Source organism: Phaethon aethereus, assembly GCF_964289735.1.
Source record: "Phaethon aethereus genome assembly, chromosome: 10".
Taxonomy (NCBI): Eukaryota; Metazoa; Chordata; class Aves; order Phaethontiformes; family Phaethontidae; genus Phaethon; species Phaethon aethereus.
In genome coordinates this window covers 2880757-2907376 of record NC_138586.1, presented here as the reverse complement: position 1 = coordinate 2907376, position 26620 = coordinate 2880757, and the positions used below count along the sequence as shown (strand labels likewise).

General features: G+C 44.3%; 2 protein-coding genes across 2 annotated transcripts; both read right to left on the bottom strand.

Moving 5' to 3' along the window:
* Positions 1-1144: 1144 nt before the first annotated feature.
* Positions 1145-17544, bottom strand: UPRT (uracil phosphoribosyltransferase homolog; the record flags this gene model as incomplete). Its single annotated transcript, XM_082003968.1, has 7 exons — positions 1145-1251; positions 2114-2212; positions 2984-3145; positions 4085-4147; positions 6012-6081; positions 10693-10735; positions 17252-17544. The coding sequence occupies 7 exons, from the start codon at positions 17542-17544 to the stop codon at positions 1145-1147; spliced, it is 837 nt and encodes a 278-aa protein (XP_081860094.1).
* A 222-nt stretch (positions 17545-17766) lies between these two features.
* On the bottom strand, positions 17767-26121 carry LOC309408356 (palmitoyltransferase ZDHHC15-like; the record flags this gene model as incomplete). Its single annotated transcript, XM_082004167.1, has 7 exons — positions 17767-18075; positions 19455-19575; positions 20164-20196; positions 20508-20577; positions 21422-21542; positions 22938-23032; positions 26073-26121. 7 exons carry the CDS (start codon positions 26119-26121, stop codon positions 17767-17769), a joined length of 798 nt encoding a protein of 265 aa, XP_081860293.1.
* Between the last annotated feature and the right edge of the window lie 499 nt (positions 26122-26620).

The window sequence follows — 26620 nt, the reverse complement described above, 5'->3', positions numbered from 1 at the left end:
CCCTTGTCTTAGGAGGTGTTGGTGGGGGCAGCCCAGGCCTTTGCATTCCACTCATCTGACGAGAGGTATGATCACGCTGCTTGTGAGGACACCCTCTAATCCTGCACTTTTTAGCATATGGATACATTTAAAAAATAATAATGGCGTATGTTGTCTTTATGTATGTTTTCCCAAAGTTACAGTAAGGTAAGATACCAGCTGGTTTAAGTGTTGGATATTGTGTATGTGGTGCCAGGGAATTTAAAGCCAGAGAAAGAAAGTATTTGGCTGCAGATTTATGTTTAATCTGATAGATACAATTATGGCATTAAGTATTTTGGGAGGGTGCTAAGCCATCAGGGCCCCATTTCTCTTTTTGACTTTAAGCCCCATTGCTCTGCGAACAGAGCTAGAGCCCGAGTTCAACTTTTTGCCACAGAAAGCTTTCCTTTCTTTCAAAGGGTTAGCGATCCAGACTCATCCACAAGAGGCTGAAGAGACAAAACGGAAGCGCGGTGTGCAGAGAATTTCCGCAGGCAGTGCTGCTCCTGCCCTGTTTGCCAGGGCACCTGCACTGCAATAAGAAGCTTCTTTATTAAGTACCACCGAGCGAGGCAACTGTGGACGTTTTACTATTTGAAAATAACCTCTACAGAGCAAAATTGCAAGAGTGGGATCTTTAGTCCTTGGCTCCCATGCAAAGACTGAAAATTCTGCCAAAAATTCAATATGGCTGCTAAGAATTACATCGCGTTCGAAGTGGAGCCGTTGTTTTGGAAGCATTAGGAGTGGCTGCACCACTGACCTGGAGTGATGCAAACATTCCTGCTAGAAATTAAGTACACGCCTGGGCGATTTAGTCGTTTTATTTTGCCCTTGCAAGCAGCCACAAGACAGGCTACAGAAGAATAAATAAGTTAAAGCAGAGAGTGTAGCAATTTATACAACCCCAACATGGAGATGCTTGACGTTGTAGTGACAGAGTGCTGTGTTACTGCACCTGATTCAGTGTTCAGGCAGGAACTGCCCAGAACTAACCTGAGTCAAGTATTTCCCCCTTTGGCCAAAGACATTTTTAAACATACCCTCAACCAACTCAACAATAGTAAAATGTAGAAAAAAACCTCTTGTAATATCATATACTGATATCCGTTTGTTCCGAGTGTCAGTCTGTTCCAAAATACTTCTGTCCGAAGTGCGTTGGTGCAACAGGATGAACTTCTGTGGTTAAAATGGTGATCTCTGGGAATTCCTGGATGATAGATTTGGCACCTTTTGAGAGAGGGCAAAGGCAATAATGACTACAGCGCTGCAGCTGTATTTCAGCACCGCATGTTAAATCATGATTAGCAGAATTCCGTAAGTAAGTTCTCCCATCTCCGCTTCATGTTTCTGCCTTAGCTGACTGTCTGTGAGGAAAAACTTCCTGAATTTAGTGGATCACTTTTCGGGTGTTTTTTTTTTTAATTTGAATTTTCCCTACCATACACCTATACTCCCAATCTAATCACCAAAGCAGTTACAGACTGACAGGAATAACTCTCTGCAGTTCACGTGACTTTTCTGATGGTGATTTCTGCCATGGCCAATTTTCAAAACACTGCACAAGATCCATTTTCCTAATTCATAGAAACAGATGCTCCTTTTTTGGATCCCCTTTAACAAGTTAAGATCTTTAACATGCAGACAGGACAGTCTGTAGCTTCCTTTACCTCGCACTCCCTACAGAACTGGTATTCTTTTGGTGACGGCGCAGCTCGTCACTCCTCGGGGGCTGCTACGGGCCAGAGCGACCGCAGGACTGGCATTGCTCTGTGTACCTGGCAGCACTGCGAACTCCTGCTTTTAGGAACACTTCACCGTTTGCAGTTTTGCCACTAGTTGTAACAGGCCTTTTCCTTTCTGCTAGTCCGCTTCACTGCCCGCACCAGACATGTTGCTGCTGGCTCTGTTTTACAATTCAGCCAAAAAAAAAAAGCGGGGGGGGGGGGAGAAAAAAACCCTCTCCTGAGCAAAGCGATGCTGCTATCGTTATCTGCAAAGGAACAGTTCTGAAGTGCGTGATTAACGTAACCCTTGCCCGCTGCATGTACCCGTGCTCGCTCTTCTGTCCCCCTCGCACCCTTCAACTTACCATGAGGAGTGGAGAAGAGGCTTAGCAGGATAATGACGCTTGGTTGTACACCATGTTCTACAAGAACTTTGACAGCCTCAATAACAGTATTACCAGTACCTAAAAGGGGAAAAAGATTGTTATTCCCCTCTCCAGTTGAAGAACTTGTCCTCAGCCACCCGAGGACATCTGTGTTAACATTGGTGTGCGACTGAACGATGCCACTGTCCTTTCCCGCTGGAAAACTATCACCTCTGCCTGTATTAATTGTAGAAAATTTTGGTCTCCTGACGAAGGAACTTCATCCCTACTCTGAAACAGCCAACTCTGCCAGGTTTTAAGCACTGAAGTCGGTGGATTTTATTAAAGCCCTGAGGCAAGAAAGCTCATCTAAAATAGTAAAATGGCAATTAAGAGCTCCGTGTGTAGAACCAGAATTAAATCTAAGACTGGAAAAGTTACTTCATCCTGACAAACTCCTTACCACGCTTCCCAGATTATTTCCTTTTTGGTAGTATTAACTGCATTTAATTTTAAAGTAATTTACTGCTAGGATTATAGTATTATTCCAAGAATGTCTTTTAATAGCAGGAGAAAAATACCGTTTGAGTCTTTTCTCATGGCAAAATTAAAAAAATTAAATTTATATTAAGGCTTAATGCTTCAACCTTTCTCACAAACACAGGCATGCCCGAATGATTTGCTCTGCATTCATGCAGGTGCAGGCTGACTAATATGTATTCTGGCGCAGCCTGATAAATTCCCTACTATGTCACCTAAACCAAGCAAAAAACTTAATCAAAGCCCCTGAAATTTGGAAATTTTCCTTTAAATTCAGCACACTCGCTGTTCAGGCGCATCTAACTGTACATAAAGATGAAAGACACTCACTTAGTATTGGGTACATAAGAAGAACTTTTCTCCTGTAAATGTCTGGTGGAAACTTGGCATAGTACACCTTCGCTCTTTGAGTCTCCTCGTCGCTCTGTATCAGGATTTTTCCGATGCGGATTGATCTACAGCAGTCTCGTAAACCTTGTTCCATTGCCTCTCCTCAAAACAAGCAGCAAAAAAACCAACAGCAGCAACAAATTGTTACGCGCTAAGAAATGACACAATTGCAAGATGCTACAATTAAATAGACAGCCCCCATACTGTATGGCTGAAGAGTTCTAAAAGGGAGATTTTTTTTTTTTTCCCCTCGGTTCTAAGTGTTAAAAACTCTTGTTCTGGTTTTGTCTGGGTTCGAGTTAATTTTCATTATAGAAGCTAGTATGAGGCTATGTTTTGGATCTGTGCTGAAAAGTGTTGATAATACAGGGATGTTTTCTTTATTGTTGAGCAGTGCTTACACAGAGTCAAACACTTAGCTTCCAAGTGTTGTCATGGTTCTATTTCCCTTTTCTTTCTCTGTTTAGAGAGAAAAAGGAGTCTCCTTGGTGTTCGTTAGCTCCTGGGTATTAGTGTTCCCTCATGCCAGTGCTAAGCTCTCAAAGGCGAGAGCTGGAAACATCAAAATGAACGCAGGGGGTTTGGAGAACATCTTTGAGCTCTGCCCAGAGACACCACGGTGCAAAATGTAGCGCAGGAAGCTGTGGAGCCGCTGCATTTTACGTCGCAGGTACCAGAGTTTCCGCAGCATTGGGCGGTGGAGACTCTACCACCACTGAGCGTGGTTTATCTGGAGACCTGTCTCAGAGCAGAAGTGGTGAGCGGCAAGCAAGGGAGGACGGCTGGCCTGGCCTCTCACAGCTAACAGTCGCTAGAGAAGAGGCCAGGTGAAATCTGCTGCAGCTATTTACCTCCTAAAAAGTTAATGAAAGAGATTACTTGACAGTCTGTGATCCAGACCACCTAAGAAAGAACGACAACTGGCAGGTTTGGGTAAAACTTTGCTGTAGAGAAGAGTTGTTGCACATTTTTGAAAGGAAGTTGCTTACAGCTTTCCAAAACATTTAATTTGTGCTCATTCAACAACCAGAAACTGCCTACCACTTCTCATTATGCTGACTCCGCAGTTTCCCTTTTCAAATCTGACGCCTTCATACTTGTGTCCTGTGAGAGGAAAGAAACCGGACGTCAGTGGCAGCGATTCCTCCCTTCTGCCCTATCGTAATGCCCCTTTGGGGGACGCAGTTTTAAGTGACCTTGGTGTGAGTGGAACTGAGAACCCCCGGAATACCCCGGGGACAACAGTGAGCTCCGCTCTCTCAACAGGTGGGATGAACCGATCTGCACACCACATCCTACAGCCCTCAAATGCACCATTTTGGGATGGTAACGAGCTTGCCCAAGACCAGTGCTGGGAAGAACATGTGGTGATGTTCCTAACAGGCATTGCATACTCCCTTGCATGACTGAAAAAAGTCCAAAGGCTCCCTTAAAGGAGAAATAATAGGGTGTTTCACTGATGTCCTTGAGGGGTGTTCTGCTTCTGAGCCTGGAAGAGCAGAAATCACCTGTGCTTATGGCATCTTAAAAATGCTTGGAGGGAAAGAGCTCAGTATAGACAAGCAGGACTTCATCTGCGTTTTCAAGGGACACTTCCTACTGGAAGAGCTCAGCCGAGGCCATTTTAGCTCTCTCATGGGGACGAGTGTTGGAACAAAAGGGCCGAGACGGTTTCAGACAGTAAGACTAACTTAGCTAGTCAACAGATAGCTACAGCATGGCTAGGAGTAAGGGCAGCAAACCAAGTCTTTTCAACAAGGTGAAGTGTGCTCAGAGGGCAAGGTCTGAGACTCTCTTTGCCCAGCGGCCAGGGCAGCGGCCCACTCAAACTGTAGAGCTTCCAAGTGATGTTACTTGCAGGGGACCTGCCAGTCAAATTGTGTAATGCAGAGAGAAGATGGTCATCAGTCTATCCGTCACGGACTGACCTGCAGCAGATGAGACACCAATGCTCAAGAAGTAAAGTAGCTGCTGTTTTACTTAAAAAGGAGCAAAGGTAAGTGATTGTGACTCCTGAGCGCCTTCCTAAATTCTGTGTAGTTTCAGAGTTGAGTGTTTTCAGTCCATCTTTTCTCTAACTAAAAGTAAAGACATACAAATTATTTACTCTGAAGGGAAGAGGGTGTGAATCTACAGAGCTGCTCCCACCCTGCAGAAATGCAAATGGAATTCTCAGGGGGAAGAGGACTCAGCTGGTGTTTGTCTCAGAGGCGTTCTGTGGGCTCACGGCGCCTGCCCAGGTGGTTCCCAGGAAGCTGCTGATGCACTGCGCAGGTACCTCTCAGTAATGCATGCGACCTTACATATCTTTACAGTTAACAGGAGCAAACCAGAATTACTGCAATGGGTTTCCTCTAGTGTCAGCACAACCACTTTTTATTTCCTGCTTATCATCACTCCCAGCTGGCCCCCAGTTGCCAACAGAGCCAGCTTTAGGCTGGTGTGGCAAAACTGCTTGTGCCGCGTACTCCTCCTTTAACGGGCATGTGAGATGTGGTCAGTTTTAATTCAACATTGCAGTACGGGCAGGTAAGCTGATCTTGCATGTACGCTGGTAAATTTTCATCACGGTTTTGCAAGACCAATTTAAAATCTTGGTAAAATGACAACTATGTGACTGTATGTTTTGCTCAATTGTATTGTTACGCATCTTCTGGCTTTTTAAATATCGGAAGGGACCTTAGCTCTGTACTCTGCCCTGAAAGTTAAACTGTTTCAGCCTCAGGCTCCCCAGGGAAGTGGTCACGGCACCAAGCCTCTCAGAGCTCAAGGAGCATCTGGACGACACTCTTAGTCACGCAGTTCAGTTTTAGGTAGTCCTGTGAGCAGCAGGGAGTTGGACTCGATGATCCTTATGGGTCCCTTCCAACTCAAGATATTCTATGATTCTTGTAACAGTTCCATATGTTTTTGTATTAGTTAAGCTTCCACTTCCAGTCCTACCTGGGGGGAGTAATTTCCCACGTACCTGTTGGAGTGGTCACGGTACATTCTGTGTATGGCAGTTGATTCAGTCCCTCTTCAACCACAAGTCTGATCTGCAGAACCAAAGAGATCAGTTAGCTTAAAGGGATTTGTTATCTATGGAGATAAGATACTACATGTTAGTAGTTTTTACAAGTACTAGGTGAACACCTAACAGCCTGAAGGGCCTGAAAGGGTCTATTTAATATTAGTTAGGGACCGAATTTAGAGACCTTTTGGGGGTGATACCTACATTTTGTCCAGAAATCAAATGAAAATTTGATTAAAATTGGGAGAAGGGGGAGTTCCATCTGCAATCATAAAACTGACTTTACTTGTAACTGGCAGGCGTAGGCATCACAGTAAAATTTTTCTCAACAAATGAGTGAGCCACCAATGCAACTTCATTTTGCTGACAGAAGACACTAGTCACTAGTCACCCTCTCTCAGTTCCCCATCAGCTAGGCTTTGAGGTCTATTTTCACATCTGTATTTCTATGACTAAACAGCAGTGGGGCTGCCAGAACAGCCACAGGAGCTGCAGCAATGTAAAGGCACCAGCGAGTGCCCAGAGACAAGTCAGTGGATATAGAAATCTCTTTTATCATCTCCTTCTTCTGGCACCTGCCAGCTGTGGTTACTATGGGATGCTCTGCCAAGCACCTGCGCTTTGAGACGGTACACACGGCCTGGTTCAGCAGGGACATCTCCACTGGAGGTGCAGCTAGTAAGCCACGCATCCCTCCAGCCTCGAGTGGCCAGAAACCCTCCAGCTCTCCCCTGGTGCTGGCCCTGCAGCTGTAACCCAGGCAAAGCTACCGAAACGTATTTGCCTGAACCCAGAATGATTGCCCACAAACGATGCTCTGGGTATTAAAGACGTAAAAATTCTTGCTGCTAGTGAGCCAAAGATTCACAGGCCAGAACTGCTTCAGGGAAGGCTACTGCCATGCTAAAGATTAAACCTTTTAAGCAAAAGTCACCGTACAATGGCAGAAATGAGGTGACTGCTTGCTCCTGGGACCGTATACTGCTCACCAGACATTTCTTACTCTAGAAACACGGCACAGCAGACTGGAAAACTTCATTCTGTTCTTCCACTCTGCCCTAGTGCCTAGCACACAGGCAACTTCTACTAGGAATTAGAAGCAGTCCCTTAAATTTATAATCCCTCTTTGAAGGTATTTTTAGTCATTTTAGTACAACATTTTTTTCCTAGAGCTGGGTTTGTGGCTGCCATACTCGGAGGTAGTGGTCAGACTAAATCAGCGAAGGGGTCGAAGCGTGCAACTGAGATATAATGGAAGCAAAAGCCTGAGAAAGCAATTCACAGGGTAGTACTTCCACTGTAGCAAAACTGCATATGGGGAGCTGGTCCTTCTGAATTGTCGGTCCACTCTGTGCTTGACCCATTTCATGTTTTGTGGCTCCAGGAGCCAGCTCTATGACCTTCCTCCTTCTCCTCTTCCTCCTGTCTCTCTGCAAGTAGGGTTTTTGACTCAGCCACTTTAATCCTAAGACTGAAGGCACCGGTGGTGTTCTACTGTAAGACACATCTTCTCATATAAACAAGGTAAGAAATCCTACATTTAATTTTAGGTTTCTGGGACATTTGTACACATTTTTATTTTATTTTTTTAAAGTTATTTCACCAAAAATAGCCAACCTTTGAGCCAGGTTTGGAAGAAACGCTTTTTTTCATACTGCTGTCATGTTGACAGGGTTAGCATCGCTCCACATTATCTGCCAAAAGTTTAGAGTAAACAGTGAAGATCTATAGTCAAATAATCTCCTTGGTTTCACTACACTTATCAATGTTTTATACAGAGGCTGGAAAGGATTCTTTTGTAAACTTGTCAGTGTTGATAAAACATTTATTTTTGCACCACGCTTTCCGCCGCCCCCACACTCGGGGATTACAATTTCTACCTCTTTTTCTCTCCAGCCCTGAGAATAAGCAGCCCTGCTCCACTCCCAGAGAGGTCACTGGTAATAAAACCAACCAATAAAACTGGTATTATTATGTCCCCACATAAAGCTGGGCAAGTAAAGCTTTGGTCCCAAGATAGAAGAGTTTGACCAGAGATTAAAATAATGAATTAAAATTCTCAATAACAAAAATAAAGTCTATTTTTAATTGCAGGGAAAAAAAAAGCTAAAAGGGATGTTAAATTCTGGCAGGTTGTCAAGGCTTAGAGTTATGCTGAAGTTTTAGATTAAGCATTTAATGCCGATATACAAAATTATACGTCAACGTGCTCATTTATTAGGTCATTATTAAGATTTACCCCAGAGCCTTTGCAGTAAGTAAAGGGAAATACTGTTTGCTTCAAACCTTCATTAGTACAAGATCTGTAAGAACTCTTAGCAAAAAGAACAGTTAACAGAGGTCCAAGGAGTTTTAACTAACAACGACATAAACATTTCAAGGGTTAGTGAAATCTACCTTTTCTCAGCCAATTAAGCACATGAATAAAGTCTCCTTACCACACTCAAATACCACTGAAGGAATCAGGTTTGACCAGTTCCTCAGAGTCCGTGAACACAGAAATTTGGCTCTAGGCACCTATAGGAAGCAGGCTGACAGTACCCTCATTTAGAAGAGGTGTAATCACTAAATAAGGAAGGCAGCTGGGGTGCAGTCAGAGGCGGTGCTGCTCTGACCAAACAAAACTGGAAAAATGGGAGCCCTTTTAGAGCCACCCCAAAAGGTATCTGTGATCCTCAGCAGCTGGATGTTGCAACTCTTCCATCTGCCTGCAATTTGGAAAAAGGTGAAGCCTTTAAAAGCCAAGAAACCAGAATTTATTTAAATTCCTGCAGTGACCATTACTATCTTCCCCTATTTGTGGGAAGACAGCCTAACAGTATTTTATGTGCAAATAAAAATATTTATTTTATTTATTTTTATGCATCACCTAATTTCCAAGATCACAGTAATTCCTACAGGGGTCCTCTCACCATTATGTTGTAGCTTTTCTTGGAAGCCGAAGGGAAGGCAGAATAGTGGGGCTGTCAGCCATATTTTGTATCTATACAGCTCTTTGCACCTCAGGATTTCAAACCACTTTTGAAGTATGCATTACCACCCCCCTCGAAAGAGAGGCACGCGGGCAGAAAGGTGAAGTGATGCAGGGAGTTTTTGGTAGGGCTGAGAAACTAATTAACTCCTCAAGCTCAGACCTCCAGTCAAACCACAAAATGTACCTTCTGCTGAAAAGCACCACTGTATTTGTGAACTGAGGCTGTAGGTCAGTGCTGTGTAAACGACAAACACCTGCCTGAATCCAGGCTGCTTGCTGATTTTAAGGAGCTCCTTAAAGGGTGCAGCATGATGGGAACCTAATACAAGGTAAAATGAGAATGTTAACCAGAAACCCTTCCTGTGAAAGGAGTACTGGTGGGGAAGGGCCCTGAGCCCTGCACTGGAGACCTATATCCTGTAAATGTGTGGGATTGCTGCTGTTGCCCTTTGTTGGCTTCCTGAATCTTATTTGCACATTTAAGCACGTGAAGAACCTGAAACCACAAAACCCTGGAAGAATGATACGTAATTGAGCTAGACTTTCACAGGTGGTGGACGCTTCCTAGGCTGTTCCTACTCATCTTTTACTCAACTGTAAAGAACATGTACCTATATAAACTATTCTGCTGGCACAGAACGAAGTTGGGGCTGCAGCTTTCTGCCTGTCTGTTATGAAGGGCTCTTGGCAAAGAAGGCACTCCAGTCAGTCACTTGATCTACGAGCTATGAGTGATGGGATTTGTCGGCTTGGGCCTTTACTGTTCTGGGTGAACAGGAATGCAAGAAACGTCCTCAAGAAGGGAAAAGCAGAGGGGAAAGTGGAAAAGCTGCAAAGATAAAGCACTGCAGTCGCAATCCTAGGTTGTGGTCATATCTAAGCCCTGAGCAAGCCTGGATCAGGCATGGATTAAGCTTGGGCTCATCATGGGAAACCTGGCTGCTGTAGCAAATGGTGCTGGTAACTGAATGGTCTCTGGACTCATCTTTGCTAGATGGGAAAGAAAGGCTTTCCTTGTTAATGAATGTGGATCTGCAAACAGCAAACACCCTCATGAATACACGGAAGTACATGTGTGGGCGTGAGAGCTGTGGTTTTCTTTAAGCATGTAATTTAAATGAGATAAATGCTGCATTCCCAACAGTCTTTGTTCTGACTTACTAAAATGTGTGAAAACTTCAAATTGCTTTGTCCTTGCTAATAACTACCATATGGCTAAAAACAAATTCCCAGTGTGATCCACCCAGAGCTACTAATCTAACACGCAACAAGTGCCAGGAGGCACTTCTGCATGCAAGCAATTGTTAACATCTAGACTCTAAGAAATTGTACAGCTCTGTTCACAAGATCAAAAGTACCGTTTCAAAGTAAAACCCAATTATTTCTAGCCTCTGTGCATCTGTTTTTAAACAGTATTCTCTTACTACTACTGCTCTCTGTCCTGAAGTAGTTGTGTTTGATAATAACGTGGTTTCTGGAACCCTTTGAGATGAAAGCAGTCCGTAACAGAGAACAGAAGTCCCTATACAGAAAGTTGCTGCAAACAGCAATTTCCTTTGTGTAGAAAAGTTGCTCTCACACCACCATTATTCTACCCTGAAACACGCATTTTATGGAAGCGTTACAAAGTACAATACCAAGAAGAAGAAATTCTTCACCTACCAGACGATCAGCAGAAAATACGAAGTCTCCTCTACTGGACTTCCTGAAAAAGGTAATAATTTGTATTTTAAATTGGGGAATAATTTTAAGAACTTTGCTTAAATATAGTATTAATTCAAGGACAATATATTCTAAAGGCTGTTCAGGGAAAAGTCTCCTACCATATATGAAATTTATCCCACAGAGGCTGCTTCATGGATTTCCTGCTTGGTGGTGAAGATTGAGATGCGGTGAGCTAATGCAGGGGTTTGCCTCTTACTACTGGCAACATTGCTGCACTGTACCAGCAACAATTAAAGCATGAAAACGTAAGGATGATATTCTGTAGGTTTTCCATCGTACCACCATTCCAGCTCAGCTCCAAAACACCTCGCAAGCTCAGATGTGCACCAGCCTGGTACATTCCCTGCAGCTCTGAGCAAGACAGCTTTGCTCCGCCTGTTCTTAAGTCAATCAGAAACCACGGGACAATGATAATGCAGATCCCAACCCCTGAGATTGAGTTAACACAGCTGATAAGCAGGACATATATTGTAAGTTGTCTGGAATTCATTTCATAGCATGACTAGATTGGTGAATTTGAGACTAAAATGAGCAGGGACCAACGAGTACCCCCATGAAAACACCTCTCTGCTGTCTTACTAGCGTGGGTGCACCTTTTTGCTAGAGTGACTGTGTGGCTGCTGGCCCGTTCAAAAGACGGACACTTCCTCCTGCTACGTACTGTGTAAGTACGGCACGTTAAAAGCCTGAGTTTCAAAAGCAGTTTTTTAACACCTTGCTTCCCATGTCAAGGCCATCTCTCACTACACAAGAGTAGGGCAAATTTCCAAGCCAACACTTACAGTATGCTAGCCTTAAAAACACTCAAGACAAAGCATCAACATCATAAGCAGGTACTTTTTAGTGAAATTTTCTGTTACTCACAGCAGGCATACCCCTCTCTCACTTTCAAACCATGATACTCTGGATGCCTCCTTAAATACCACGAAGAGAGTTTTGCATTTAATCCCCAAGATTCTGCAACATCTTATGTTTACATGACCGAAAGTCAAGTTTATTTCCTGGGCTAACTGGCAACGCAGCCACATTAAAGAAAAGGAGTTTTAGAAGAGTATCAGCCTAATCTAATACTATTCTGTGTGCTATTTAAAAACACTATTTGTTTCTATTTTTTCCTTCTTTCTGTTAATGACAGGGTATTTATAACTTTCTGCTACTTTGACATCAACCAGAAAGGCAATACTCAAAAATAAACCCAATCCCAAAATGGCAAAAAACAACCCCAAGACCCCTACAATCGTACAAATTGATTTAATTAAGATTTTTGAAAGGATTCATATTTCCATCTGTGGTTTGTATAAATATTTTTTAAAAAGGGAAGTAGCAAAGTGTGTAGGTGGTGCATCTAGGTTCTTCCAGACTAGACTAGGGTACTTCTGAAAATTTAGCAGTGTTTCATGAATGGGTTGCAAGACAAACCCAACAATGTCAAGACTGCGGTTTTGACTGCAAAGCGATAGATGTCTAGAGTGAATACTATGAGTTATTAATACAGATTACTTGGCTTTAAATTAAGTACTCTGTCCTTGCAGAGCGACACAGATGTTTTTATGCACAGTTCACTGAACGCCCTTAGTCCGTTAGGCCTCTTTTTTGAGGGGAGGAGGACAACAACAGTGCATAAAAATGAGAGACAAAGAATAGTAATACCAAAAATGACACACTTCTTGGACACCGGCAGCTGGAAAGCTGTGACCAGTGCATCATATGAGAATTGTTAGGGGCCAGAAAAAAAGGCTTACGTGAAAACACTAACTGCTCACCTTAAATACCAAATAGAAGTATTGAAAGTAATGATCCATGGCAGACTAGAAACTTTTTCAGCTTCTTAATCAAGCAAAAAGACAACATCTTAAAAAGTGAGGCATTAAAACCTGACTGTTGTAGCACACGGCAAACAACATGAAGGTTGTGTTAAACAATACAAGTTAGTTTAATTTTGTTTCTGAAGGTATGGAAGCATGGCTGACGTACAATTAAAGTCATGTGCGTGACTTAAGAGGTTAGCAGAAATGTTTTTTTGGGAGTGTACCGTAATACAAACTAACTGCAGGGTTTCTTCCTGCTTTAGCACGCGGTACTAGCTACAACCACGGGTACAGCTGTAGGCTATGCAGGTTGTGGTCTGAGTAGCTTTAGTAATTCCTGTTTCTCTAGTTACCTTACACAACTTCTTGAGAGACACCCAGGCTACTGTGAAGGCAAGACCGAAAAAAAGCTGCTTCCTGAAACAGAATTTGTAAAAGGCCTTTATGAGAAAACGGAAAGCCCTGGATGAACTGTTGCCATTAAGAGGAGATGATGTAGCTGGGAAACAGGACCATGTTCTACCTGCAGTCCTTCAGTACTTAGTTTTTTTCAGTGCGTGGGCTGGGGGTATGTGGCATGTGGAAGGGACCCTTCTTGCCTGCAGCAGTCATCTTTCCTCATCACAGGTGAGTTACATGCTCTTGAATGATCCTACTCTGTGTAGCAGCGAGGACTGCATGTCCTACCACTTAACTGTCTTCATTTCTGTATTGTTCACTCAGTCCCCTATGGAATAAGGAGCCTTAGCAGAATACAACAGAATGATCTCACGTAACAGAATAACCTTTAAATACCTACATTTAAATCATGTCTATTACTAAATCAGGAGTTAAAATGACACTACCAATCTGAGCTAATGAATTCGCTTCTACAGAAACCAGAGCTCTACATTACAAATTGCTGCACTTCTCATTTCAGCTTCCGGATCCCTGGGTCTAATCTGTGCAGGCCAGAAATGACTTTGAGATCACACCCTCCTCAGAAAGAGGCGGCAACTGTTCCCAAACATTCAATACTTAAATGCACCAGTTCACACCCCATTAAAGGACTCAAAATTCATATCCAACACACAGGGTAAAAGGCATCTGCCCACCCATTAAGCGTTCGCTAGACAGAAAAGTGAACAAGCCTGAGGAAAAACGAGCAAACCCACACACATCAAGTGGAAGTGATCTATCCATCCTCCCTATCCTGGCACACAGGCCTAGTTCTTGTTAGCTTTAATGAAGCAGAAGAAATACATGGTCATTTTAGTCTATCAGATGGCCATTACTGATTCAGCCAGCTGCCCAGGCAACACAGGACATGATGACAAGCCACATAAAGGTGGGATTTTCTTTTATAACTGGACAGTTAGTCCAACTGAAAGGCCGTGATTTCTTTCTCCAAATCCTCTCAGAAACAAGGAAAGAGCTTTCCACTTTTCCGAGCAGCTCACACAATGGGCAAAATAGAGTCCCTGAGGTCTTCTGCATCTGGCCTGACCATCCTTAGCTCCATGTAAGCATGCCTAATTCTAACTTGCATGGCACTGGGAGTATCTATCCCTTCTTTACTTCACAGTAATAGTCCTAAATTGACTGGTTTTTCCCTACGTCTGTTTCTCTTGTCCCAGGAGCATGCCTTTTAATTTCTGCCCTTTTCAGATGATTGCTGTCCTGGAACATCCATCTTCTGCAGCATTAAGTAATCCAAATATCCTCCTTGAGTTAAGGCAGCTCTGGTGTTACCCGTTCTTTTTTTAATCCAGAAAGAAAGATTAAGTGGTAGGTATCTAATTGCCCTGGAGATGACACAGCTTTTCCCTCTTTCCCAAGCAGGTATGTGAATCCTTTTGTCACTTTAAATCGGATTTTTTGACCAGTAGCTCCTCTTAGCCATACAGCTGCTTATTCACAAATAACAATACTTCTTCTGAGGAGCTCTTTTAGCACTTTGTTTTAATGCTACAGTGGACATAGAATCATTCTAAGGCAGATTACAGCTGCCCAAGGAAAGGGGCAAAGAAAGAAACCAAAGAAACTGCAACAGTTTCTAATTAGTGCATAAGAAATCCTCTCACCCTTGCCCCTGAGCATGTTCTAGCATCTTTCTGAATGACAGGCACTAAAATAGGCCAGTCCGAGGTCTCTTCCTTACTGAGATGCAATTGACTTTCTGGGACAGAACATAAAAATAATGTTTCCCTACTGTCCTTACATACAAAGCCTGCACCTGCCTTCTTGAACAGGCTGTTGTCCAGTTTTCTTCACTGGTTGTGAAGGGTACTTGGAAGTGACAGTTACATCTCCACTGCCAAGGCAGTGTCAGACTCAGAATAAAGCACAGTTTGCTATCACTGCAACTGTTATGAGTAATTCATTATTTACAAGTCTTATTTTATACTTCCCTGTACCAAAGTCTTGTGCAACAATGCTGATGCAACCCTAAAAAAAATCTCTTCAAAGTTAAAATACCAGCTGCTGGTTTCTGGAGAAGCTCACTATAACCAGCAACTTATTAAACATATTTGCAAGAGCTCAAAACCTACTTACAAAATAATAATTAAAAAACCTAGCTAGGTACAGTAACCACATTGCTAGTCTTCACTCAGATACCAAAACTATATGCTATTTCCTCTCGACTAAGCTCAACGCTTTTTATAGACCACCACCAAGCCTAGTTTGGATGTCCTCTCTCCCTCTCTCTCCACTTAGCCCACTTAGAACCTCCCGTTCTGCTTTGCAAGGAAGCTGCCAGGCAGACATTCTCACCTGCAGAGACCTTTTTTGTGGTCTTGCCACAGCTGCCTCCTTACATCGAGACCACACTACCTCTGTGTGTTCCTGCCTGCAATAAGATTATGTTTTTCCACAATGCTTTCAAGATTAAAAAAACTCAAAACCAACCTAGTTTAAGGTAACGAGGCTCATGTAAGCTAGTAAAATTAATGTAGGTATTGCCTTTGAGAGATGATGATTAGTTCTGCATAAAAATTTATTAGTGTTATTAGCTACAAAGTTAAGCACTCAAGAACCAGGAAATACCAAAACGCAGACTATGCAGACGGACAGATATGAAACAGGGGGAAGAACCATGTCTGTGCTACGTGTTAGTTATTGCAGATGTCAGAAAGCCAATGCGTTGCAGGAAGAGAAGTTTTCATTCAGAACCTGATCACTCTATCAATAAACTTGATTTCACACCTCTGTGTCTGCTGGTGGTTCTTGCATCACAGTAGGCAAATTGTGCTTTTAATAGATGACCGCTACTTATGTCTGCCAGACGTTGCATGCCAAATTTAATACCTTATAATACTCACTTTCTAAGTGCTGAACAATCAAAGCTACAAGTGTGATCAGTGGGAGGTATGCTTTCAACACCCGAGATGCTATGTAAGGCATAATAAAACATATCTCACATTGGATGTTCGGCAGCGGGGCACAATTTTGTGTGGATTGCTGACTTCAGCTTAAGATTTGTAAAACTGGAATAAGACCTTCGTGTCTCACCGGGCATGGTATGGCAGCAGGGAGCCTTGGTGACAGAAAGTGACAACAATGGAAAATAATGCCTTCAAAAAAGGCAGTCTCCTTTGCAGGTAATGTGCCCTAAATTAAACAAACTGTTCTCTCCTTGTCTCTCTCCCATTCCTCCCAGCCCACCATGGTCTAGTCTCCATGTTATCCCCAACTTTTTGTTCCAAAACTATTCTTTTTGCCTAATTTGTTCCATCCCCTGCTACTCAAACACCTGATTCCAAGCTCACTTGCATTTCAGCTAGTCCCACTTTTCTCCAATCTTTTTCTTATTTCTAGTTCTCTCAGGCTGCCCTTGTCATCGGTTTTCTCCTGGCCACCTCGTCCCAAGACCCTTAACACACCCCCGCACTAATACAGACTGCAAAGACTTGGCCCTTACATTTTCCTTAGCACGGTAGTCCCAGTCTTCAGCAAACTCGTGCGGTTTCCCTGGGATTTACTCCCAACCCTTGCCAACCTTTAAATCCAGTCTGGGCTCCTACACCCGCCTTGACCCACCGCACCCCGCGTGCAGTTTACGCTACCCTACAGCGGTAACGGGACCCAGCCCCAGCCGGGGCACCGCAGTGTGACAACCTACAGCCTCCACTCTCAAGGGTTTTACACTCCTTTGTACGGCAATGGTGATGTGGCAAGTAAGCTCTGAGCCTTCCCCGTACGCAAAAACCTCACACCGGGGAGCGCAGAAATCCGGAAGAGGTTTGGAAAAGCCTACGAATTAATAATGTCTCTGTCACCGACGGCCCCGAGGCGGAGCGAGCAAGCAAGGCCCGCCGGCAGCGGTGCCGGCCGCTGAGGAGAGGAGAGGCGAGGCGGCGGCGAGGGGCGGGCGCGGCGGCGGCGCACCCCGCCCTCCCGCCCTCCCCTGCGGCACTCGTCACCAGAAATGGCGGCAGCTCCCCGAAGCGCGGCGTTACGCCCGGCACGGGAGCGCGCCCCGCCGGGAGCCTAGGGGCAGCCGCCGCCGCATCCCTCCGGAGGCTGCGCTGAGGGCGGGAGCCGCCGCCGGAGGCCGGCCCAGAGCGGGCGCGGCGGGACTGCGAGTCCCTGCGGGACCGGCGGGCGGCGATCGCCCCTCGGGCCGCCCCGCCCCGGCTCCTCCTCAGGCCACGCTTCCCGGCGCCGCGCGGCCTCCCCCGGCGCTGCCCGCCCCGTCGCGCGCTCACTTGTCCCTGATGATCGTCTGGAGCTCCCGCAGCTGGTCGTTCATGGGCAGCAGCTTCAGCTGCGGCCCGATCGGCGGCGCGCCGCCCTCCCCCGCCGGGACCGGCGGTGCCGCCACGACCCCGTTACTGCTGCTGCTGCTGCTGTCTGGGCTGGGGCAGCCGCTGTCGTCGCCGGGCTCCGCGAAGCGGATTAGCCGCGAGCTGCCGCCCGCTGTCGTCGTCGTCGCCGCCGCCGGCGGCTCCTCCTGCGGCCGCGGGCCGAGCCGCTGATTCTGGCAGGGCATCGCCTCCATGCGCCGGGGCGCGGCCCCGTTCCCCCGCGCCGGCCCCGCCTGCGCCGCCGCCGCCGAGGGGGCGGAGGGAGCGCGCGGGTCCGTCCGCGCTCTATTGGTTGCCGGCGCCGCCACTCAAGTCCGTGGCGGGAGCGCAGGCACGCGGGGCGGGGCCGGGCGTGCCTGTCGGCTCCTCCCGGTGCGGTGACGTCTCGTCTCCGGCGCTTTCGCGCGCTTCCCGCCTCACTCTGCTCGCCGCGGAGCTCCGGGGCCGGCGGGCGCTAACGGCCTGTCAGGGACCGGCTGGCCGCCGCTGCCTCGCCGCCCGCGGCTGTCCGGCAGGCTGTCCACGGAGAGCCCCGTCAGCTGAAGGTCGCCTGGCCGCGCCGCACGGCAGAAAGGCTCTGCTGCAGGGGTGGCGGCTGCCCTGGTGCGGCTGGGCTCCGCGGGCCTTTCAAGATGGGGCAAAATGCCATAGACATAGGAGTAGTGCAGTTGAGAGGAGGAGCGGTAGGATTCAAGGCAGTCCGAATATGTAATTGTGAATTTCTCCTGAACAAAGATGCCCAGTCGTCAGATTGCTGCCAATGTACAGAGACATTCTGGAACGTTCTGACCTGCAGCATGGGCTCTCAGCCGTATGATACGTGTCCACCAGTGGATAAAAGAACCCTGAATTGTGGTGTTTGACATAGCTCTAATGCCTCTCCAGGGGAGAGTCACAGAACCACTCGACAAACGAGTATTGTCAAACCGCACAATACCATTCTCGGACAACTCTATTACCACAGTCCTGTCTCCGTTAAATACGGAGAGAAGAGCAGGTTCCGTGTGCCTGTGCGCTGCGTCAGTGATGAAACCTCTTACATACTTCCAGTAAGACCCGAAAATGGAAGATGGAAAGCATGCATTTGATCGTTCCGCTCACACTCTCTTTGGTACAGGCTAGCACTCATCTTTTGTCTAATACAGTTTTACGGTTCTGAAGCAAGCACCAACTGCATAAGACAGACAGACATTCCTCTCATGAAGTAGGAAGAGGAATGTTTAGTGCTCTGGTGGAATATTGACAGTGACGTTCTGTCGTTCATCTAGCGCTGAACAACCACATCGGCAGGCTGGTGGAGAGGAGGCGAATAATTTTGGAAAACGGATTGAAAGTGCTAAATGCCAGCAGCTTTGCTCACAGATAACCAAGGGGTGACTACAGCCCATGCTGTAAACATTTTACTGGAAGTAATGGGATGACATTAAATACAGGAAGGCTGAAGAGAAGTATCTGGCAAATAACTGTCATAATCGAAATGTGAACGGTTAGCTGGTATCCCCTCATTTAGGATATGAAGAATTAAAATGGCTAAGACATGAGAAAACTACCTGCACTGAAAAATCTGCCATTATATATGTAATTACAGATTATATATATATACACACACAATATCAAATAGCTATGTGGTATTTGATGGGAAAATTTATAATTAATAATTTTAATATCTGATTGTCATGAACTGAGCCAGAAATTAGCTTTAGAATAATGCATATAATTTTATTTTTCTACATTTTAAGGCTAATAAGGTACTTAAAATATCTGACAATACTTTCCCTGCAAACTTTTCCAGTTAATTTTCCATACATGGTATGCTTTCTAGCAACTTAACGCTGATGCACTTGTAGGTGTGGGAACTGCAAACACTTCAGGGCCATAAATAGCAGAAAAGCTAACTCTACAATTTGAAATTCCTGAAGTCTATTTGCTTCTCACATTGTGCATTTCAGACATGTAATGGGAGCTGTACTCAAAAAAGGGCTCAGGAAAATGCCTTCCGGAAGAAATGCAGACCCTCCATTGACTGAAAGCAAAGAAGTAACAGAGGGACTAAACCCCACCAGACTCACAGGATATGAAAAAGTAACCAGATTTCACAACTTACTGTCCAATACTTAATGAAATACTTGAAGACTGTTGCAGCAATATACAAGCAATACAACAAAGAATAGGCTAAGAACAGTAGAAAGAATTTGTAGTTAGAAAATCCAATGCAGTTATTCACCCTAGAGAACAAAAGCAAAGCTGAAATCAGGATATGTACAGTACACAGTTGTAACACAATGAGTACTACCAGGTTTTTTTTGGTTTTATTAAACCTCTTGATTATACAACACAATTTCGTCAAGAAATTGCTCCCCTCAGTGGCGAAGTGAAATATAACTAAAGTCTCTTTGCTTTTCACTTGAAGACTTCTTGCTATGCCAAGTAAAAGGACAGTTCATACTTTTGGAATCTGTTTTAAGGTTGGTACCACCGGTAAATTTGTCAGAGTCTACTGACTCATGTCTGTTTGTTGTCTGCAAAGATAATCGGGTCTGGGATTTCTGTGTTGCTTTATTCATTTGCAAAACTCAGGAGCCAGATTCACCACTACTTGTTTGTTTACAGATAAAACAAATAAAACCAAATATGATTTTAATTCTCCATGCCCAGGACAACTCTGGAAAGGAACAAGGGAATGAAGAAAAAAATAGTAGGTATTTCTTTCAAAACTCAGGTTTGAAAGAGGCGTACAGACACTATTCTGTTGAAGAAATGTATTTACACAGTCTCTCTTCTCAGAAAACTACAAAACAGTATCCAGGACATACCATGGACAGTGATGATCCATTTTTAGCACGCATCTGCAAAGGGACAAAAAACAAAAATGGAAGATCACTTGACGGCTAATGCAGTAATTTTCACTAGATGGCATGTTATCTAGCAACTTAACGCTGACACGCTTGTAGGTGTGGGAAATGCAAACACTTCAGGGCCACAAACAGCAGAAATGCAAATGCTAATGCTGCCAGGCACGAACGTATGCTGCTGGCTGCAGCTGGAACAGGGGCACTTGGGTACCTTTATGTGTAAAAAGGCGCCTGAAGGACCAGCCCATTCACATGACTTCGTGGTGACTATATGCGCTTCAGTGAAAAACAATCCAGTCACTTACATAGCACAAACGGAGCAATGGTGGCAACGATCAGGTTTTATTAGCTGGCATCTGTCACAGAATCGAACACCTGAAATTAAAGACACATTAACACCAAGTAACAGAAAAGAGTTCTCTTCCCAGGTGTTAGTTAGCATTCTGCTCATTGCCTAACAAGCCATGTTCTTTCCTCTGTCACTTCAAAAGATGCGCGCATTTGCAGCTGATTTTTGCTGCCGGGTCATCATCAGATAAGAATGCTCATAATTCTTCTGGACACTTGCAGATGCGGGGAACAATCCTCACCGCAAAGCATACAACCAGCTTAAAAGCGATAAAACGGTACGCCTCCCTCTGGCTTCCACATTTGCTCCGACTTTACACACACTCCATTTTGATAATTGCCTATACAGCAGTTCCTTACTTCAGAATTCTTTGGCTTGTCTGACAGACACGAACAGGTCAGAGCCTCCAATATCAACGCGGATTTCTTTGAAGCTTTGAAGGGAGTGCAGTGTGCATGTAATCACAGAACAAGGTCCAGAAATCTGTGCAGCCAGTTATGTCCCGCACCTCTACGCTAGCCTCCATTTTAAGTCAAAATGACTATGCGTCTTGTCATTCCATTACTCTTACTAAATGCAGACAGCACAAGTAGGCTTTTGAACTGTAAATACAAAGGGTAACACACTGCTTCTCAAAGGCAGCAGCAGCTACTCCACGGAAGGTGAACGGAAGCATTCAAGGCTTTTTTGTTTTCCCTAACATAAAACCTAAGAGAGGAGGCATGAGAATTACTCGCACAAGAGCTACTCGGTGCGGGCAGTGGCATTAGGAACGCCTTGTTGGACGGCAGGATCATCTGCATTGCCAGCATATGCTACTTTAGCGAGCTTGATTAGATTTAGAGAAACAAAGCACTCTGCTTAGCTGACCTCCATTCCCCGTTCTTGTGTACACCGGCAACTTCCTTGCAATTTCGGCGAGAATTTGCCTCTGCACCTCCGGCCTTTCTTCATTTTCATAGCGTTCTTTGTCAGCATAGGACATATGGTACTGGAAGCAGAAGTCATGAGGGGAGCAGTTACCCATGGCTCGCAGAGATAATACTTCAAATACAGGCAAGTTTGGAAACATTTTTGTCTCCCACTCCTTCTAATGAGATTAACCCAACGTGAAAATGTGTTTGCTAAGATGACAAAGAGAGATAGTAGGTGCTGGGCAGCCACAATACTATGCGATACATCAATAAGAGACGCAAAAGTGAAATAAAGACCACAAAACAACGTACTCCAGTTGCTACTCCTGCTGCCTTAGATTGCTATTTTCCGTGAATAACGTTCCTAACCATGACAGGCACTTCCTAACCTTGTGGCACTTCCCTCGTGGGCAAGACCCTGTCCCCAGCCATAGTTTTCAATTTCTAAAACTGGGATTAACGCTGTATTTATAAATTTACATTCTTGTAATTAGCATCAGATTATGGCCCTGTATATTTGGAGTGCCACACAAACGTCATCCTCATTCTATTGCTCCAAACACAGTGTTTTATTAGTATTTCATAAAGAGGTAGAGCAAAATGCAAAAAAAAATCCAGTGATCCCAGCAACAGGAAAAAGTAAATACTTGGTAGAAAAGGAATTGAAACACATATCTGCCTCTGACTGCCCTGTGCTCACACCACCAAATCATACACGTCCTAAAATAAACCACCTACGTTAAAAAAACCAATACCAAACCCTTAACTAACAGAATATTCATGAAACAACCTCAGTTTGTTGCAGTGAACCCCACTTTCTCTTTACCACAGCGTATTGTGACATTTCTCTTTCATGATGACCAGGGAAGTGCAAGGACTGGAGCTACCAGAGCTGCATGTACATCCAGCACCAAATTAAAAGCCACGTGCTGTGGACGGAGCCACGGTCCTCACTGCCACAGACACGCAACATCAGAATCTCAGCACGTTTGGAAGGAAAAGGGTTCTTCCATCCCTCACCATCAGAAGAAAGAGTCTGAGAAATAGAGCAAACTTGACCACTACAAGGAGGCCTCCTCCGGCTGGCAAAGGGCTCCCAGCAGAGCAGGCAGTGTTGGACTTTGGTGAGACACGGAATGTTCACGTACGCAAAATAAAAAACACTACAAATAAAGAAGTTAGTAATCATCAATCCTATTATTCTCAACATGAAAAATCTTATCGGCTCCCGGAACACCTGAAAAGGCAGCTTTAAAAGTTAACACCATCTCTGATTTAAACCATGCTCTTGGGGAGTTAAAGGATTCTCAGAACGGTAAATTACTCCGGTTTTATGGACAACACAAGGTCACTTTCCATCTCTTTAGGAAATCCAATCAGTTGTCCAGAGCAACTAGATGGAAGGATTTTTGAGCTCTCTTCAGCATCCCTGCTTTTGTTCTGCAATGAATGAAAAGTGCTTGGACTCTTACCTTTTTGCCTGGCTGCACCAGGAGAGTAAAAATAGACTTCCAATATGTCCACACAAAGAGCACAAAAAGAATATGGAATATTATAAGATAGGCCACTAAAAAAAGAAACAAAACCAAAACTCAAACAAAAAAAAACAAACCCAGAAGCAGAACAATGACTTCTTAAGCAAAAGTTTCATTCATGATGGGCATAATTCCACTCTTTCACAACAATGACAAAAAAAATAGGAGAAAGGACTCACCCTATCTCCTCCTTCTGTCCTTCCTTGCTTCCTAGGTCCTGATGTGCGATTCAACACTGGCTGTATGCTGTGGGAAATGATGCTGAGCCTGCACACAGTCATTCATTCTTACTGAGGCTGAAGCAATTCCTGAAAAAGAAACAGAGCTGGAATCATGAACTGCCACATACTGAATCTCTCCTTTCCTCTCTCTCTGTCACAGCTGGCAAGCCTTAGAGCTTTGTCAAAAAAAGGTCGAAAGCCTACCCGAAACAATTGTTCATTATGAACCCCACTGGTTGCAGAAAGACTCCCTCAACTCGCGTCTTTCTGCATCCCCTTCCAGTGCCCTGTCTAGGAGGAGCTGGAGAAACAGGGCTGCTATTTCTCCATGTCCCCCCACCTTCCTCTCAACATTTCAACTTCAAATTGTAAATCTTTGATTAAATTGTGCACTTCTCTTAACATGTTTCCATGGCCAAACACCTCATTATTGGTGGCTTCTGAACAGGAGGAAATAAAAGCTTACGTTTGTGCCTTGGCCAAGATGAATGCTCTGCGGACAGAAGGCTCTGTGTTCTCTCATTTCCTTGGCAGGACTAACAATCTTGGCCACTTTAGGGGAGGCTACTGTATTAGCAGGGGGAAAAAAGAAAGAAAAAAAGAAAGTCAACCAGCAACAACAAACAAGGCTGAAGAATGGTCTGGTGTGTTTGCAGCGAGCCAGAGCACAGGTTAGAGCAGAACCTGGAGAAGGCGTATGTCTTCAGGATATGTCAAGTAGAAAGCTGAGACGAAGGAAAGAAGGATGGATATGCTGAATGACAGCTTCTGGGACACCACTGCTGTCTCAAATCAAAGAATAGTTTATGGAAAACAAGGGCAGAGGGAACACCACTCTTTGGCAGCTTTAAGATTATACGCCCAAAACTTTATACCCTCTGTCTTATATTTTTATGTTAAAGTATTGTGGCAAATTACCATGTTTTTCATTATTATTTGTGGCACTAAATACTGCCGCGCACAGTGCCAGATGGCTAATATTCAGAATAAAAATAATGCAAAGCCAATCTTAGAAAGACGCAATGCAAATGTGACAGCATGTATTCTACAACCAATACAACACTAGGCAAAAACGCAAAGCACCAGAACAGACCGAGATGAAATAACCAGAATACGTGACAGCTCATTTAAGAAAAAAGGATAGAAAAAAGCCACCAAAATCCCACCCAAACCAAAACCAAAAAACACAGGAAACAAACCCTGAACTTGAAGTAGAGCTTTCGGGAGACATGGCGGGGCGGCATTTAGCCCCTCGCCAAGAAGGCCCTGGGGGTTTCTGGGGAAAACACTGCAAACCCTGTCTGTATGACGGCTACTCGCATCTCTCTTTTGATGCCATGTGCCTCTACCACTGCCGTCCGAGGAAGCATTTTCTGGGATCCCAGTGCTGTGCCAGCCCGGCCTAACCACTGTTGGAAGGAAAAGAGGTGACCTGGCTCGGATGCAGGGGACTTTGTCTGTGGTGGTCTTGAGACCTTCTAACGGGTGTAATTTTTCAAAAGATGTATGCTTAGCACAGTGTTAAAATCCAGCTCTTTTAAAGCATTTGAAGAAATAAAAATGGAAACACTCCAATACATTAGTCACTGGTAATTAGGGTGGCTTGTGGCTGTAATGGGAGAGGTTAAACAGCTTTTTCAGTGGCTGGCATTCTGGGTAGGATTTTGGACAATTTTGTAGCTCTGTGTTATCTGTAATGGAACTAGCTGACAGGGTAAGTTTTACATAATTTGTAAAACAGCTAACAGTATGTTCATATAACATGTAACCTGTTTGCCATTAACAAAACACAGGACAAGTCTTGCTTAGTGTTAGGATGGACAAAAACATGTTTTTTAAAGAAGAAAATCAAGGTGCCATTTTTGTAACATAATCAAACATTTTGGAATACAGTTCATTTGTGCTAATTATTTGACTATGAAATATAATTCACACTGCACCTCAAATGCATGTGTAGCTGCTCTGTCTTAAATGTAAGGTCAGGTCTGAGGATTAATAGTTCATAGTTTTCTAGAAATAAGTACAACAGTACCTATCTCCAAATCAGTACTGTGCCTTTTGGCACATATTCTACTTGCCAAAACTAACTTGATATCTCTGAGGGATTCAATCCCTTATTTGCAGGGAAAATATTTTCAGATATATTAAGTACCTTATTAGCCTTGAAATGTAGAAAAATAAAATTATATGCATTAGCATGAAAAAGAGAAATTCTAAAGCTGATTTCTAGCTCAGTTCATGACAATGAAATATTAAAATTATTAATTATAAATTTTCCCATCAAATCCCACATAGCCATTTGATATTGTAAGTGTATAATTATGTATATAAATATGTAATTACATATATAATGGCAGATTTTTCAGTGCAGGTAGTTTTCTCATGTCTTAGCCATTTTAATTCTAAATATCCTAAATGAGGGGATACCAGCTAACCGTTCACATTTCCATTATGACAGTTATTTGCCAGATATTTCTCTTCAGCCTTCCTGTATTTAATGTCATCCCATTACTTCCAGTACTCCTTCCTTCTGTCATCATTAATGATTTCTCCTCCTTCTTAAATGTTTACAGCATGGGCTGTAGTCACCCCTTGGTTATCTGTGAGCAAAGCTGCTGGCATTTAGCACTTTCAATCCCTTTTCCAAAATTATTCGCCTCCTCTCCACCAGCCTGCCGATGTGGTTGTTCAGCGCTAGATGAACGACAGAACGTCACTGTCAATATTCCACCAGAGCACTAAACATTCCTCTTCCTACTTCATGAGAGGAATGTCTGTCTGTCTTATGCAGTTGGTGCTTGCTTCAGAACCGTAAAACTCTATTAGACAAAAGATGAGTGCTAGCCTGTACCAAAGAGAGTGTGAGCGGAACGATCAAATGCATGCTTTCCATCTTCCATTTTCGGGTCTTACTGGAAGTATGTAAGAGGTTTCATCACTGACGCAGCGCACAGGCACACGGAACCTGCTCTTCTCTCCGTATTTAACGGAGACAGGACTGTGGTAATAGAGTTGTCCGAGAATGGTATTGTGCGGTTTGACAATACTCGTTTGTCGAGTGGTTTTGTGACTCTCCACTGGAGAGGCATTAGAGCTATGTCAAACACCACAATTCAGGGTTCTTTTATCCACACACAGGATATTGCGTGTAGCACATGTCCAAAGCGCTTGATACGGTGGAAATACTGGACTTGTATCATATGGCTGAGAGCCCGTGCTGCCGGTCGGATCTATCCAGAATGCACTGTATCTGCATACGTAACTGCATGTATGAAGGCTATCTCAGCAATGCACGTGGAAACGTTGCAGAAACATGTGAAATCATTCAAACGATGCTGCAGTGTTGTCCAGCCTGTCTGTCCAGGCTATCCCAGACAAAGAATCACAATTACCATGGTT